Genomic DNA, 15,775 nt, shown 5'->3' with positions numbered 1-15,775 from the left:
CTAAGTACATACTCCTGACATTTGATCACATCTAATTTAGTTTATGAAAAGCCACTTCTAACAGGACTTTGACCTTGAAATTTTTTTCCAAGGTAAAAATTTGCAGAACTGTAAAGTAGTGTTGGTGGAAGGGGTGAAATGGCACGGAGGTGAAATACCATGGAGGAAAAACTGAAAAGGTCTAGGAAACAACTGAAACAATAGGAGGGACCAGAATACACAAGCGTGTGGGCTGTACAGATTATATGACCCTGGTAACTTATGTGTTGATTATGTTTGGCTATTTTTGTGAAATAAATAGAGTGAAAGCTAAAATAAGCCTGGATTAGTCACAAATCCCACATTAATATATCCATTTATTTGTGACATACATCTGTAGGAAACTCCTGTGGATGTTCTACCAGTGCATAGTAGCCAGCATCCTCTTTTACACTGTGGTGTGCTGGGGGGGGGGGGCAGCACATCCAAGAATGACACATCTCGGCTGGACAAACCGATCAGGCGGGCTGGCTCTGTGGTTGGCATGAAGCTGGACTCTCTGGTGACGGTGGCAGAGAAGAAAACACTGTTCAAACTGCTGGACATTACGGACGATGCCAGTCACCCTCTGCACACCGTCATCAGCAACCAGAGGAGCCTCTTCAGCCACAGACTGCCCCTTCCCAAGTGCAGGACCAACAGACTGAAAAACTCCTTTGTCCCTCAGGCCATCAGACTGTACAACTCCTCACTCAGGGGGAGGAGGAGTAACAGGAAGACAGAGGAGGGGAAGGAGAGGAACAGTAGTTGCCATTGAACCAGTATTGATCAGTATATTTGGTATTTGTATTTATATTTGCAAACTGTTTTTCTTTTTCACTTTTGATACTCTGTGTGCTTCTTACCTGGGTGCTGCTATAAAATACTGTTAGAAACTGACTCTCTGAGGGAGTCTTCCCAAGGGATCAGTAAAGTTCTATCTAATCTAATCTAATCTTGGTGGCCACAGTTGCTTGTTTCAGCAGTCTAAATAAAATGAGTTCATTTTACATGTTCCACTCAACTTATTGTGTGGGCCGCTGAAGAGGAGGTACTGCTGGCCCACCACCACCAGAGGGCACCCTGCCTGGAGTGCGGGCTCCAGGCACAAGAGGGCGCTGCCGCCTCACAGGAGCAGCCGGGGTGACAGCTGTCACTTATCACCTATGACAGCTGTCACCAATCATCTGATCTTCATCTGTATATCAGCAAGACGACATCTCCACCTCTTTGCCGAGATATCGCTCTTCTTAGGAGGTAACGTACTCAGCCGTTGTGTTGTCTTTCAGACAGTAACGTTGTTGCTTTGTGTTTTGACAGTAGTCAGTGAGTACTTGCAGCTGGAGACTGAGTTGGACTTTTCACCAACCTTTTTTTTGATAAGTACTCATACTCCTGCACATACCAGTTTTCTGATGAGAGGTGGAGGTGGATTTCCCACCATAAGTGTTGCTGGGTGTAAACGCACCCACATCTAACTGTTTTTGCTCCTCGCCAGCAGTACCAGATCCGACAAGCGGAGGCAGTGGCCACCTGGGAGTTCTGGACTTGGCGGCTCCAGTATTCCCGGGGTTCGGTGGCAGAGGAAATTGTGTGGTTCCGGTTCTGCTTTGGACAGACGTCTCTTATCTTCGAGCCTGCCCACATGACACATTCTGTGAATTGACTTTATTGCATTCTATTGTGATCTGCCGTGTTTGTTGTGCTCATTCACAACAGTAAAGTGTTATTATTTGACTTCCTCCATTGTCTGTTCATTTGCGCCCCCTGTTGTGGGTCCGTGTTCCTACACTTTCACAACAGGATATCTCGGCCAGCGTCATGGATCCCGAGGGGCGTCACCCGGCTGTTGAACGGCCAATGGAAGAGCAGGGCGCACAGGCGTCTGCAGGAGGCGTGATCGGTGAGTTGCAGCAAATCCTCACCGCTTTTACTGCTCGGTTGGATCTAATGACCGAGCAGAACATCCTCCTTAACCGCAGGGTGGAGGCTCTCACCGCGCAGGTGGAAGCGCGCGCTCAGGGCGCTGCTGCGGCTCCTCCTCCTGCCGATCCTGTGCACAATATTGACGTTCCACAGGTCGTTCAGCGACCCCTCCCACCTTCCCCTGAAGCATACATAAGCCCTCCAGAGCCGTACGGGGGTTGTGTGGAGACGTGCGTGGACTTTCTTATGTAGTGTTCGCTCGTCTTCGCACAACGTCCCGTCATGTACGCGACTGATGCTAGTAAGATAGCTTATGTGATTAATCTGCTTCACGGTGAGGCACGCGCTTGGGCTACAGCGCTCTGGGAACAAAATTCACGGCTCCTGACATACGATGGGTTTGTGAGGGAGTTCAGAACAGTGTTCGATCACCCAAATAGAGGAGAGACCGCTTCGACCGTGCTGCTGTCAATAAGACAGGGGCGCCGGAGCGCAGCTGCTTATGCAGTCGACTTCCGCATCGCGGCTGCAAGGTCCGGCTGGAATAACACTGCCCTCCGTGCCGCCTTCGTAAATGGACTGTCGTTGGTTCTGAAGGAGCACCTGGTGGCTAAGGACGAACCGCGGGATTTAGATGGGCTTATTGATCTTGTTATACGGCTAGACAATCGGCTAGAAGAACGCCGTCGGGAACGAGACGAAGGGCGTGGCCGGGCACGCGCCGTCCTTCCTCCTTCCGGTTCCGACCGAGTTCCGCCCTCCCCACGCTCCACGGCCTCTACGCTCCGTGTGGTTACAGCTCCCCCTGCTGACGAAGCTATGGACACGAGCAGGGCCACATTTAGGCCACCAGATAGACAAAGGAGGCTGGTCCGCGGAGCGTGCTTTGTTTGTGGCTCGATAGAGCATCAATTGAGAGACTGCCCCGAGCGGTTAAACACCAACGCCCGCCCCTAGAAACTGGGCTAAGGGTGGGCCAAGAAATTCACGTGGGACATACCCATATTGCCACACGACTCCCAGTTACGATCCTTTATGGGGATTTAACCCTTCAGGCCCCAGCACTGGTGGACACGGGCTCTGAAGGGAATCTGCTAGATAGCAGATGGGCCAGGGAGGCAGGGCTCCCTCTAGTGGCACTTCCTTCGCCAGTGCAGGTGCGGGCACTAGATGGCACCCTACTCCCTCTGATCACACACAAGACACCACCAGTAACTCTGGTGGTGTCAGGGAACCACCGGGAGGAGATCGAGTTTTTTGTGACTCCTTCTACCTCCCGCGTGATTCTCGGGTTCCCCTGGATGTTAAAACACAATCCCCGGATTGATTGGCCGTCCGGGGTAGTGGTTCAGTGGAGCAAAACCTGCCATCGGGTGTGTTTAGGTTCCTCCCGGTTCCCAGGCTAAGGAGGAGGTCAGAGTCCCGCCCAATCTGGCGACGGTGCCGGTGGAGTACCATGACCTTGTGGACGTGTTCAGTAAGGATCTGGCGCTCACCCTTCCCCCGCACCGCCCTTACGATTGTGCCATTGATTTGGTTCCAGGCGTAGAGTTCCCGTCCAGCAGGCTGTACAACCTCTCACGACCTGAGCGCGAATTAATGGAGACCTACATCCGGGACTCTTTAGCTGCCGGGTTGATCCGGAATTCCACCTCCCCGATGGGTGCAGGTTTCTTTTTTGTGGGCAAAAAAGATGGCGGACTCCGTCCATGCATTGATTACAGGGGGTTGAACGAAATCACGGTTCGCAATCGATACCCGTTGCCCTTGTTGGATTCAGTGTTCACGCCTCTGCATGGCGCTAAAATATTCACTAAGCTGGACCTTAGAAATGCGTATCACCTGGTTCGTGTCCGGAAGGGAGACGAGTGGAAGACGGCATTTAACACCCCGTTAGGTCACTTTGAGTACCTGGTCATGCCGTTCGGCCTCACAAACGCCCCCGCGACGTTCCAAGCATTGGTTAACGACGTCTTGCGGGATTTCCTGCACCGATTCGTCTTCGTATATCTGGACGATATACTCATCTTTTTTCCGGATCCTGAGACCCATGTCCGGCATGTACGTCAGGTCCTGCAGCGGTTGTTGGAGAACCGGCTGTTTGTGAAGGGTGAGAAGTGTGAGTTTCACCGCACTTCTTTGTCCTTCCTGGGGTCCTAGTCGCCAGTTTGTGATTGAAGTGGACGCCTCGGACTCAGGGATAGGAGCTGTGCTTTCCCAGAGCGGAGAGACCGATAAGGTTCTTCACCCGTGTGCCTGCTTTTCTCGCAGATTGACCCCGGCAGAACGGAACTATGACGTCGGCAATCGAGAACTCCTTGCGGTGAAAGAGGCTCTTGAAGAGTGGAGACATCTGTTGGAGGGAACGTCCGTGCCATTCACGGTTTTCACTGACCATCGGAACCTGGAATATATCAGGACCGCCAAGCGGCTGAATCCCAGGCAAGCCCGCTGGTCACTGTTCTTCGGCCGTTTTGACTTCAGGATCACCTACCGCCCCGGGACCAAAAACCAGAGATCGGATGCCTTGTCCCGGGTGCATGAAGACGAAGTCAAAACCGAGCTGTCGGATCCACCGGAACCTATCATCCCGGAGTCCGCTATCGTGGCCACCCTCACCTGGGACGTGGAGAAGACCGTCCGGGAGACCCTGGCACGGAGGCCGGACCCCGGAACCGGGCCGAAGAACAAACTTTACGTCCCACCAGAGGCCAGGGCTGCAGTCTTGGACTTCTGTCACGGTTCCAAGCTCTCCTGTCATCCAGGGGTGCGAAGAACCGTGACAGTTGTCCGGCAGCGCTTCTGGTGGGCGTCCCTGGAGGCCGACGCCCGGGATTATATCCAGGCCTGCACCACCTGCGCCAGGGGCAAGGCAGACCACCGCAGGGCACAGGGACTGCTCCAGCCGCTTCCTATGCCTCACTGCCCCTGGTCCCACATCGGCCTGGATTTTGTCACGGGCCTCTCGCCGTCCCAGGGCAACACCACCATCTTCACGATAGTGGACCGATTCTCCAAGGCAGCCCACTTCGTGGCCCTCCCAAAGCTCCCGACGGCCCAGGAGACTGCAGACCTCCTGGTCCACCACGTCGTCCGGCTGCATGGGATTCCAACAGACATCGTCTCCGATCGCGGTCCCCAGTTCTCCTCGCAGGTCTGGAGGAGCTTCTGCCGGGAACTGGGGGCCACGGTGAGTCTCTCGTCCGGGTATCACCCTCAGACCAACGGGCAGGCAGAACGGGCCAATCAGGAAGTGGAACAGGCCCTGCGCTGCGTGACGGCCGCGCACCCGGCGGCCTGGAGTAACCATTTGACCTGGATCGAGTATGCCCATAACAGCCAGGTGTCTTCTGCCACCGGCCTCTCCCCTTTTGAGGTGTGTCTGGGGTACCAGCCCCCGTTGTTTCCAGTGGTCGAGGGAGAGGTCGGTGTGCCCTCGGTCCAGGCCCACCTGCGGAAGTGCCGTCGGGTGTGGCGCGCCGCCCGTTCTGCCTTGCTGAAGGCCCGGACGAGGGCAAAAGCCCATGCAGACCGCCGGCAGACCCCGGCCCCTGCATATCAGCCAGGGCAGGAGGTGTGGTTGTCAACAAAGGACATTCCCCTCCAAGTGGACTCCCCTAAACTGCAGGACCGTTATATCGGTCCCTTCAAGATACTCAAGGTCATCAGTCCAGCCGCAGTGAGGCTTCAGCTTCCGGCCTCACTGCGGATCCATCCTGTTTTCCATGTGTCCCGTGTAAAACCACATCACACCTCACCCCTCTGTGCTCCTGGACCGGCACCACCTCCTGCCCGGATCATCGATGGAGAGCCGGCTTGGACTGTGCGCCGGCTCTTGGATGTCCGTAGGATGGGCCGGGGCTTCCAGTATTTGGTGGACTGGGAGGGGTACGGACCCGAAGAACGCTCCTGGGTGAAGAGGTGCTTCATCCTAGACCCGGCCCTCCTGGCCGATTTCTACCGCCGCCACCCGGACAAGCCTGGTCGGGCGCCAGGAGGTGCCCGTTGAGGGGGGGGGTCCTGTTGTGTGGGCCGCTGAAGAGGAGGTACTGCTGGCCCACCACCACCAGAGGGCACCCTGCCTGGAGTGCGGGCTCCAGGCACAAGAGGGCGCTGCCGCCTCACAGGAGCAGCCGGGGTGACAGCTGTCACTTATCACCTATGACAGCTGTCACCAATCATCTGATCTTCATCTGTATATCAGCAAGACAACATCTCCACCTCTTTGCCGAGATATCGCTTTTCTTAGGAGGTAACGTACTCAGCCGTTGTGTTGTCTTTCAGACAGTAACGTTGTTGCTTTGTGTTTTGACAGTAGTCAGTGAGTACTTGCAGCTGGAGACTGAGTTGGACTTTTCACCAACCTTTTTTTTGATAAGTACTCATACTCCTGCACATACCAGTTTTCTGATGAGAGGTGGAGGTGGATTTCCCACCATAAGTGTTGCTGGGTGTAAACGCACCCACATCTAACTGTTTTTGCTCCTCGCCAGCAGTACCAGATCCGACAAGCGGAGGCATTGGCCACCTGGGAGTTCGGGACTTGGCGGCTCCAGTATTCCCGGGGTTCGGTGGCAGAGGAAATCGTGTGGTTCCGGTTCTGGTTTGGACAGACGTCTCTTATCTTCAAGCCTGCCCACATGACACATTCTGTGAATTGACTTTATTGCATTCTATTGTGATCTGCCGTGTTTGTTGTGCTCATTCACAACAGTAAAGTGTTATTATTTGACTTCCTCCATTGTCTGTTCATTTGCGCCCCCTGTTGTGGGTCCGTGTTCCTACACTTTCACAACACAACTTTTCAGAACGGCCTCCTTCAGACTGATTTACTATACAGTACCGCAGTGTTTGTATTTCTTAAAGATTGATGAAAATGGCATCCAAGACATTCAGTAAATTACAAAAGTTCACGTGTCCAGTCCCTGACTTTTTTAAAGAACATTGTCTGTAAAAGTGATGATTTACTGTAGAATCATCAAAGGGTACCAATAATTGCGTCCAGCATACATTTTATGTCAGGATTTTTTTCTTCACTTTATGAAAGCATTTTGTTTTGTTGTTGTTTCCAAATAACTTTGGACATTTTTTAAAAATATTTTGATTCAACAAAATTTCTTTGTTTTCATTTACTTTTGACTGTATATTAAAATGTGTACATAGGGGTACCAACAATTTTGTCCATGTGTCTAAAATTAGGTTCTTCATGTTGGGTATTAATTTTGCCTGTAATCTGAATTCTGTGCAGGGTGATGGCCACTTTGGCTTCTCCTATCCCGCCTTATCTCACGTCACTTCTCTCCACCTTGCTTCCTCGTGGCTTCGCTGTGGGGCCGTCACAGCTCTGCGAAGGCCGCCTGGGGCTGTGGTGGGTGGGTTGCTCGTTGGAAGCCGGATCTCTTCTTGGGAAGGAGAGGGACACAGGATGGGCCCTTGTTTACCACTCTGATCCTCTAACCTACAGCAAAGAGGATGAATTAACAATGACCTCTGATCTCCTTTTGAATAAAACAGGCCACCCAAAGAGAACAAACGAAGAAAAGGTAATTGTAACAATATATTTTTCTCCACCTTTTCAGTTTTGGAAAATTTCATCACAGGACACAGCCAGTAAAGCATTGTTGGGCAACAGCCTACAGGATTGTGCTGTGCATGGTGGTTAGCTGTAGTACGTCAAATGTTTGGACACACTTTCCCATTGGGAACATGTACATGTATTGAGGTGTGGAATTCACTAAACCACATGGAAAAATGTTAGTGGTTTTACCTCATTTAAGCATTGGTTATGCTTAAACCATGGAAGGATGAGAAAGGTGCATAAACGTCCAAATGGAACAAAAACTTATACTGGTGTAGTATTTGTAGTCATAGTCTCTGTAAGGGGATGTTGGTTGATGACGAAATGGTCCAAGAGAGCAAGTGGTAACAGAGAGAAAACACTCAGTGAGACCAACAAGAGCAGCTCCCGAGTATTTCAACAGTGTGTGTGTGTAAACAACAGGGAAATTTTAAAGTTAAAATTATTTCAGTATCCTTGAATGGAACATTCCATCTTTCAATGAATAAAAATATTCTTTCCATCACATGAATGGAAAACATTTGTTTTATATTACACATCATTAGATCATTTATTTTATTGATATTTTAATTAAAATTAGAAAGGTGTTTCTAAATTTAGCGAAAAACTGCAACAAGAACTTGCCAAATTCTTCATCTGACAGTGCTTCAACAGTGCAATTACAACCAGGCCCTGAAACACTTTTGCATTTAGCACTTGTCACTTTAATACAGTACTTTTGCACCTCAACATCCATCATGAAACTCTTTTGGTTCCTCCATCTGTTGGCGACTTATTATCTATCAGTTATTGTTACTTTGAATTGTAAATATCTGTATATAGTGAGGAAAATAAGTATTTGAACACCCTGCTATTTTGCAAGTTCTCCCACTTAGAAATCGTGGAGGGGTCTGAAATTTTCATCTTAGGTGCATGTCCACTGTAAGAGACATAATCTAAAAAAATAAAATCCGGAAATCACAATGTATGATTTTTTTTTAAATAATTTCTTTGTATGTTACTGCTGCAAATAAGTACTCGTATTTGAACACCTGCCAATCAGCAAAAATTCTGGCTCACACAGACCTGTTAATTTTTCTTTAAGAAGCCCTCTTATCCTGCACTCTTTACCTGTATTAATTGCACCTGTTTGAACTTGCTACCTGTATAAAAGACACCTGTTCACACACTCAGTCAATCGCACTCCAACCTGTCCACCATAGCCAACACCAAAGAGCTGTTTAAGGACACCAGGGACAAAACTGTAGACCTGCACAAGGCTGGGGTGGACTACAGGACAACAGGCAAGCAGCTTGGTAGAAGGCAACTGTTATGATTATTTATTAGAAAGTGGAAGAAACACAAGATGACTGTCAATCTCCCTTGGTCTTGGATTCCACGCAAGATCTCACTTTGTGTGGTAAGGATGATTCTGAGAAAGCTCAGAACTACACAGGAGGACCTGGTCAATGACCTGAAGAGAGCTGGGACCACAGTCACAAAGATTACATTAGTAACACATGATGCTGTCATGGTTTAAAATTCTGCAGGGCAGCAAGGTCCCCCTGCTCAAGCCAGCACATGTCCAGGCCCGTTTGAAGTTCACCAGTGACCATCTGGATGATCCAGAAGAGGCATGGGAGAAGGTCATGTGGTCAGATGAGACCAGAATAGAGCTTTTTGGAATCAACTCCACTTATGTTTAGAGGATGAGAACAACCCCAAGAAAACCATCCCAACCGTGAAGCATGGGGGTGGAAACATACTCCGGGGGTGCTCTTCTGTAAAGGGGACAAGACAGGACAACTGCACCGTATTGAAGGGAGGATGGATGGGGTCATGTATTGTGAGATTTTGGCAAACAACCTCCTTACCTCAGTAAGAGCACTGAAGATGGGTTATGCCTGGGTCTTCCAGCATGACAATGACCTCAAACACACAGCCAGGGCAACTAAAGGGGGGGGGGGGGGGAGTGCGCTCCGTAAGAAGCATTTCAAGGTCCTGGAGTGGCCTGGCCAGTCTCCAGACCTGAACTCAATAGAAAATCTTTGGAGGGAGCTGAAACTCCAAACCTGAAAGATCTAGAGAAGATCTGTTTGGAGGAATGGACCAAAATCCCTGCTACAGTGTGTGCAAACCTGGTGAAAAACTATAGGAAATGCTTGACCTCTGTAATTGCAAACAAAGGCTACTGTACCAAATATTAACATTGATTTTCACAGGTGTTCAAATACTATTTGCAGCAGTAACATATAAATAAATTATTTAAAAAAATCATCCATTGTGATTCCTGGATTTTTTTTTAGATTGTCTCTCAGTGGACATGCACCTAAGATGAAAATTTCAGACCCCTCCATGATTTCTAAGTGGGAGAACATGCAAAATTGCAGGGTGTTCAAATACTTATTTTCCTCACTGTATGTATTGTGTTTTAATTGTTTTTCTGTCATGATTAATTTATTTTGGTATGTTATGTGGTCTTACTATGTTTTTATGTTACGGGGATTACCGTTGGAAATTCGCACCTTGCTATAATCCGACATATTTGCATGTAACTATGTCCATTAATATGCACTGTCCCATTTCAAATAAATAAACATATAAACAGACGCGATGTCCCCGCTAATACTGTGACAGTTGTTGGATTTAGCTTCCTGGAATAATGGAAACCATTTTTTTAGGGGACCTTAATGGAGCTGTGCAATAGTGCAAACTGTAACAGGACAAAAATGCAATCTATTGACGTAACCCATGTAATGAGATGGAGATATAGAATCCACTAATCAAATGACAAGGATCTATTTAAGTGTCACATAAAATAAAGAAATAGATGCATCATGCTGCACTGAGAATTACTTTATAATCACATCACAGCCCTCTGAATCATTAGGTGACCTAGATATTACCATTCTGAGTAGCCCATGGGCCAAGCAGGTTTCTTGTACCACTTAAAGTAACAAGCATGCAGTAGTTTGTACTATCTAGGGCTGAAAATTACAGCATTTTCAGGTAAAAAAAAAAAAAAATGGAGAAAGACTGGCTTCAGTTTGTACAAGGTCAAAAATTCAGGATTAAAAATTCAATAGTTTGACTGTTATGACAGCTTGGTTTCGAAAGTCAAAGGCAAACAAATTCAATGTTTATTTGATTATACACCATAATATGGTAACATATTTTTGGTGGTAATAGCCACCAAAATAGGTTTTCCATTTAAAGGCACTAAAACAACAAACAACTGTATTTTTAAAAATATTCTGTATTAAGAAAGCTTTAGGTAGTAGAGAAGCCTGAATCTTCGACTGGACTGGGTTGCCAGTCGAAGATTCAAGCTTCGCTACTATGGAAACCACCTCGACAACTGAGAGCCTTCACAGAAAGAAAGCTTTAGGTTACAATTAATTAATCTGTACCAAAATTTCATTCATGAGCTCTAAATTCGAAATGGCATTCAAGTTGGTTGCCAAACAAAAATTTTCCTTTAAACTGCCTCAAAATGCATCCGGGCAACAAACAGCCAGTACAATAGGATGAGATAATCCTTTATTCTTCCCACTATGGGGAATTTGCAGTGTCACAGCAGCCGTAATAATGGTAACTGTGCAAGAGTAGAGCAGTAAATAATTAGAGATACTGTTGTGTAATCTTTTGTTAAAAGAAAGGTATGTTAATGAAGAACCTATACCTAATTGTCAGGAAAGGATTGTATTGTGTACTTCTGATGACATTGAACAGATGTTTAACAGAAAATATGTCTGTGCAAAATGTATGTTTTTTGTTTTTTTTTAAAGGAAACTATAAGACCAGAATTTCGTACAATTTGAGTGAAACACAATCTGAAAAGAAATGGATGTTGGATTAAAAACGTGGGATTTACTAGAAAAGTAAATTTTCATGGATCAGGGCCTGTTGAATCAGAGACAAAGGCTGTGGCCTGTTAAATTTCCATGATATCACCTGTAAATTGACCGAGAGTGACCCCACTGACTGGGTGAATTCCAAGAAATGAACTAATTTGCATTTTTGCAGACTGGGTGGAGTTCAAGAAGTAATCTTATTTGCATTTTGTAGAATGATAATTGATTTCATTGGTGGTGGCCAAGTGGTTAATGTGCTTGGTTTCAGTGCAGAAGGTTCCAGGTTCAAATCCCACCCCTGCCGCACTTCTCCATGTAATGTGGAGTTGCATCAGGAAGGGCATCCGGCGTAAAACCTTTGCTAACTCAACATGCAGATCCACCTTGGATTTGCTGTGGCAACCCCGAGTGCAAACAAGGGAGCAGCCGAAGGGACTGGTGTAAAAAAGTGCTAAGTTTAGAAATACCACTCATTTTGGGTGGAGTCACTGACCCCTGAAGTGTATAAAATGCATTGTCCAGTGTAAATTCTTTGAAGCGGTCGAGGTGATTTTTGTGATGTGGATTCTGTGTACTGCTTCCTTTTGCTGGCAAAATAAAAACGGCTGCTTTGGGACTTCAATTCTCTGATTTTTGTGGACACCATTAAAGAATAGATTTTATGATTGAGTGGCAGAAAAACTTAAAATCATCTATGGTGAGTAAGAACTTTGTTCTAAAAAACTCCACTACAATACAAACCAAACTGGGCATCTTATAGCATATTTTGTCAGCTGTTTTGGACATCATTGAATATCTATGAATTACTATGAATATGAGTTGATCTAGTAGTCTACGTCTAGATTTGGATTCCATTTCAGTTCCATTGTGGTGGTATACAGGGGCAAAATTACAAAAACTTTGTCACAGTCCAAAAACCTCTGGACCTGACTTACTGTTGCTGATTTGGGAATCACATTCAACAGCAGACAGACAAGGCATCATTGTAACAACTGGCCATTACCTCTCTATGCCTTAAGTGTCTTTCAGTGACCCACGATAGAAAGATTCACTAGTAAAGAAATCTCAGCTTTCCCGCTTTTTGTCTGAGTCATAACTACAATCAGATGAGAGTTGTCAAATCAAGAATATTACTGCCCACAGTGCTGCAGTTCAAAAATACAGCAGTTTGTGCTCATGTCACAAAATGACAGAGTTTATAAAAAAGGTGTTGAATTGGCTAGAATTATAAATCTTACAGAATTGTCTCTGATGTGAATTTATGTTCATTTATTGCTGTAAAGGCAGTCTCTTATTTTTCCTTATGTTAGTGTGTGTGTGTGTGTGTATAAAAAAAATGCAACATTTTATCAGCAAAGAAAAGGGTCAAAGCATATGTCTAAGAAATAAATTTATGGCTGGATAGAAAGCTGAAAGGTTGAAGTTTTTCATACCAATGTCAATATTGGCCCTTCATTTTGTCAGTCTCTTAGACAACATGTTCAGTGTAGGCCCCGCGTTGGCCAATTACGGCCTGCAAACGCGTCCTGAGTGTCCTGAGGAATGTTGCGGATTTTTCGGCAGATATTTTCCTTCAATGCATCGATGCTTGGCATCAACATAAACGTCAGGGTCTCTGCAAGTAAAAAAGAAACGTGATTAAGTTTGTAGCATTTAAGGGTCAAACCGAGTTCTTTAAATGTTGTATATTTTTTGGGGACACCCTATATATATATGAAGAGTTCAGATGCAAAACCCAGTAAGTTTTTTTTTTTGTTTGTTTTTTTTTTTTTTAAATCAGAAAAATGCAGTTGAAAATGGAGATTTAAAGGAAACCATATTTGGAAATGCACAGACTTTCATCAATAAAATGAAAACAGTTTGTTAAAATTCTTTAATATTTTGCACATTGATGGTTCCCTTGACAGCCTCAAATGAAAATTTATGGTTTTGGAGATACTAGGGTTTTGCATCTGAATGAATGAATGAATGAAAAATGAATGAATGAATGAAAACTGTTTATTTCGAACATTTGATACAACAACAATTACAAGATAGATCAGTAAAGACAACAACAAAAAAGTTCCTACTGTGTACCCAACATGTCCGAAAAGGGGTAGGGTGAAGCATCAGCTTATTTATCCCTACCCCTTCTTCCCCACAACCAGTAATACCCTTTGCCACATATACACATAGATTCCTACACACCTAAACCGATATCAATATATATATATATACATATATATACACATACACATACATATATACGTACACACATCAACATACATACACATATACATATATACACATATATATACACAAACATAAATATACACCTACACATACCTACTTGCATACAAAATACTATATATTTACAAGCCGAAGCAAAAAACAAAAACACCCTAACCCTCATTACCCTTCCTCCTCCCTATACCCAGAAAAAAACATATTTTTGTACCGCTGTTTGAACTGGTTCATGCTTGGACATTGCTTGAGCCCCACTCCCAATCTGTTCCACATCCTCACCCCACAGACAGAAATACAGAAACCTTTTAATGTTGTTCGTGCCCACTGATGCTTTAAATTAAATTTCCCCCTCAGACTGTAATCCCCTGATCTGTTAAAAAACATATTTTAATATTTGCTGGAAGTAAATTGTTTATTGCTTTATACACAATTTGTACTGTTTGAAAATGAACCAAGTCTGTGAATTTTAAGAATTTGGATTGTAAAAATAGTGGATTTGTATGATCTCTATAGCCAGTATTATGAATAATTCTTATAGCTCTTTTCTGCATTACTGATAGTGATTGTGTTGTACCTTTATAAGTATTACCCCATACCTCTGCACAGTACTGTAAATATGGTAAAACCAGTGAGCAGTAAAGAATGCGGAGTGAGTTGTGGTCCAGAATATGTTTCGCTTTGTTTAGAACTGAAATGCTTCTCGACAGTTTACTTTGTATATGTTTTATGAGTCTTCCAGTTTATCTTATCATCTATTATCACCCCCAGAAACTTATTTTCATGTACCCTTTCAATATCTACCCCCTCGACTTGTAACTGAAGCTGTATGTCTGTATTACAATAGCCAAATAACATGTATTTTGTTTTACTTAAGTTTAATGATAATTTGTTTCTGTCAAACCATATTTTCAATTTTCCCATTTCTATACTGATCCTCCTCAGTAACTCCTGCAAATCCCCCCCTGAACAAAAAATGCTTATGTCATCTGCAAATAATACTAATTTTAATATTTTGGAAACATTGACAATATCATTTATATAAATTGGAAACAGTTTTGGACCCAATACTGACCCCTGTGGGACGCCACAAGCATTGTCCAAGCATGATGATGTATATTCCCCCAACTTCACAAACTGTTTTCTGTTACTTAGGTAGCTTCTCACCCAGTGCAACACCAACCCCCTAATCCCATACTGTTCAAGTTTATTGATTAATATATCATGATTAATTGTATCAAAAGCCTTTTTAAGGTCTATAAATATTCCAACTGAATGTAATTTGTGGTCTATGGCGTTTGTAATCTCCTCAACTGATTCTATTAATGCAAGTGATGTTGAACTATGTGCTCTGAATCCATATTGACTATCCGTAAGTAATTTATGTTTATTTATGAATTTGTCTAATCTATTATTGAATAACTTTTCTAATAATTTGGAAAATTGTGGAAGCAAAGAAACAGGTCTATAATTTGTGAAGTGGTGTCTATCCCCAGTCTTATACAGCGGCACAACCTTAGCTATTTTCATTTGATTGGGAAATTTACCGATTTGAAATAAGTTACAGATGTATGTTAATGGTTCTACAATCCATTCAATGACCTGTTTTACCACCACCATATCAATTTCATTTAAATTGGTAGATGTTTTATATTTACAATTATTCACAATGTCTATAATTTCATTTTCATCCACTGCTGTGAGGAACATTGAACAGGGATTTCTTTCTATGAGATTATTATCCCAATCCTCAGGTTGGGAATCGGGAATTTTTTCTGCCAAGCTTGGTCCAATATTTACAAAAAAATTATTAAAACCGTTGACTACCTCATCCTTATTTTCCTTCTTGACATTATTATCAATGAAATACTGAGGGTAACTCTGTTTTTATTACCATTTTTGATAATGCTATTTAATATATCCCATATTCCTTTAATATTGTTTTTGTTATTATATAATATGTTACTATAATATTCCTTCCTACATACCCGTATAATATTAGTTAATCTATTTTTGTATTTCTTATATCTATTTTCTGCCCTTTAGTCTTTAGTTTTATGAATTCTCTATACAGTGTATTTTTCTTATTACATGCATTTCGTAACCCTTTCGTCATCCATGGTCGAGCTTGGATTTTTTGTTTTCTGTAGTCTTGTTTAATTGGACAATTTTTATCATATAATGATGTAAATATTTG

At 44.3% G+C, this 15,775-nt stretch overlaps 1 protein-coding gene across 3 annotated transcripts in view; it reads left to right on the top strand.

The window, feature by feature from the left end:
• Positions 1 to 15,775, top strand: part of znf408 (zinc finger protein 408) — a 118,337-nt gene that overhangs the window by 22,866 nt on the left and 79,696 nt on the right. For 2 of the 3 annotated variants that reach the window (XM_034194028.1, XM_034194019.1), the window contains exon 2: positions 7,193 to 7,487. The exons of the other annotated variant lie outside the window; for it this stretch is intronic. In XM_034194028.1, the coding sequence (XP_034049919.1) occupies positions 7,197 to 7,487 (291 nt within the window). In that variant the 5' untranslated portion in view covers positions 7,193 to 7,196. The remainder of the gene's footprint in view (positions 1 to 7,192; positions 7,488 to 15,775) is intronic. 3 annotated transcript variants of the gene reach the window in all.

The sequence above is a fragment of the Thalassophryne amazonica genome, chromosome 2 (assembly GCF_902500255.1).
Source record: "Thalassophryne amazonica chromosome 2, fThaAma1.1, whole genome shotgun sequence".
Taxonomy (NCBI): Eukaryota; Metazoa; Chordata; class Actinopteri; order Batrachoidiformes; family Batrachoididae; genus Thalassophryne; species Thalassophryne amazonica.
This window is presented reverse-complemented; position numbering and strand designations above follow the sequence as displayed.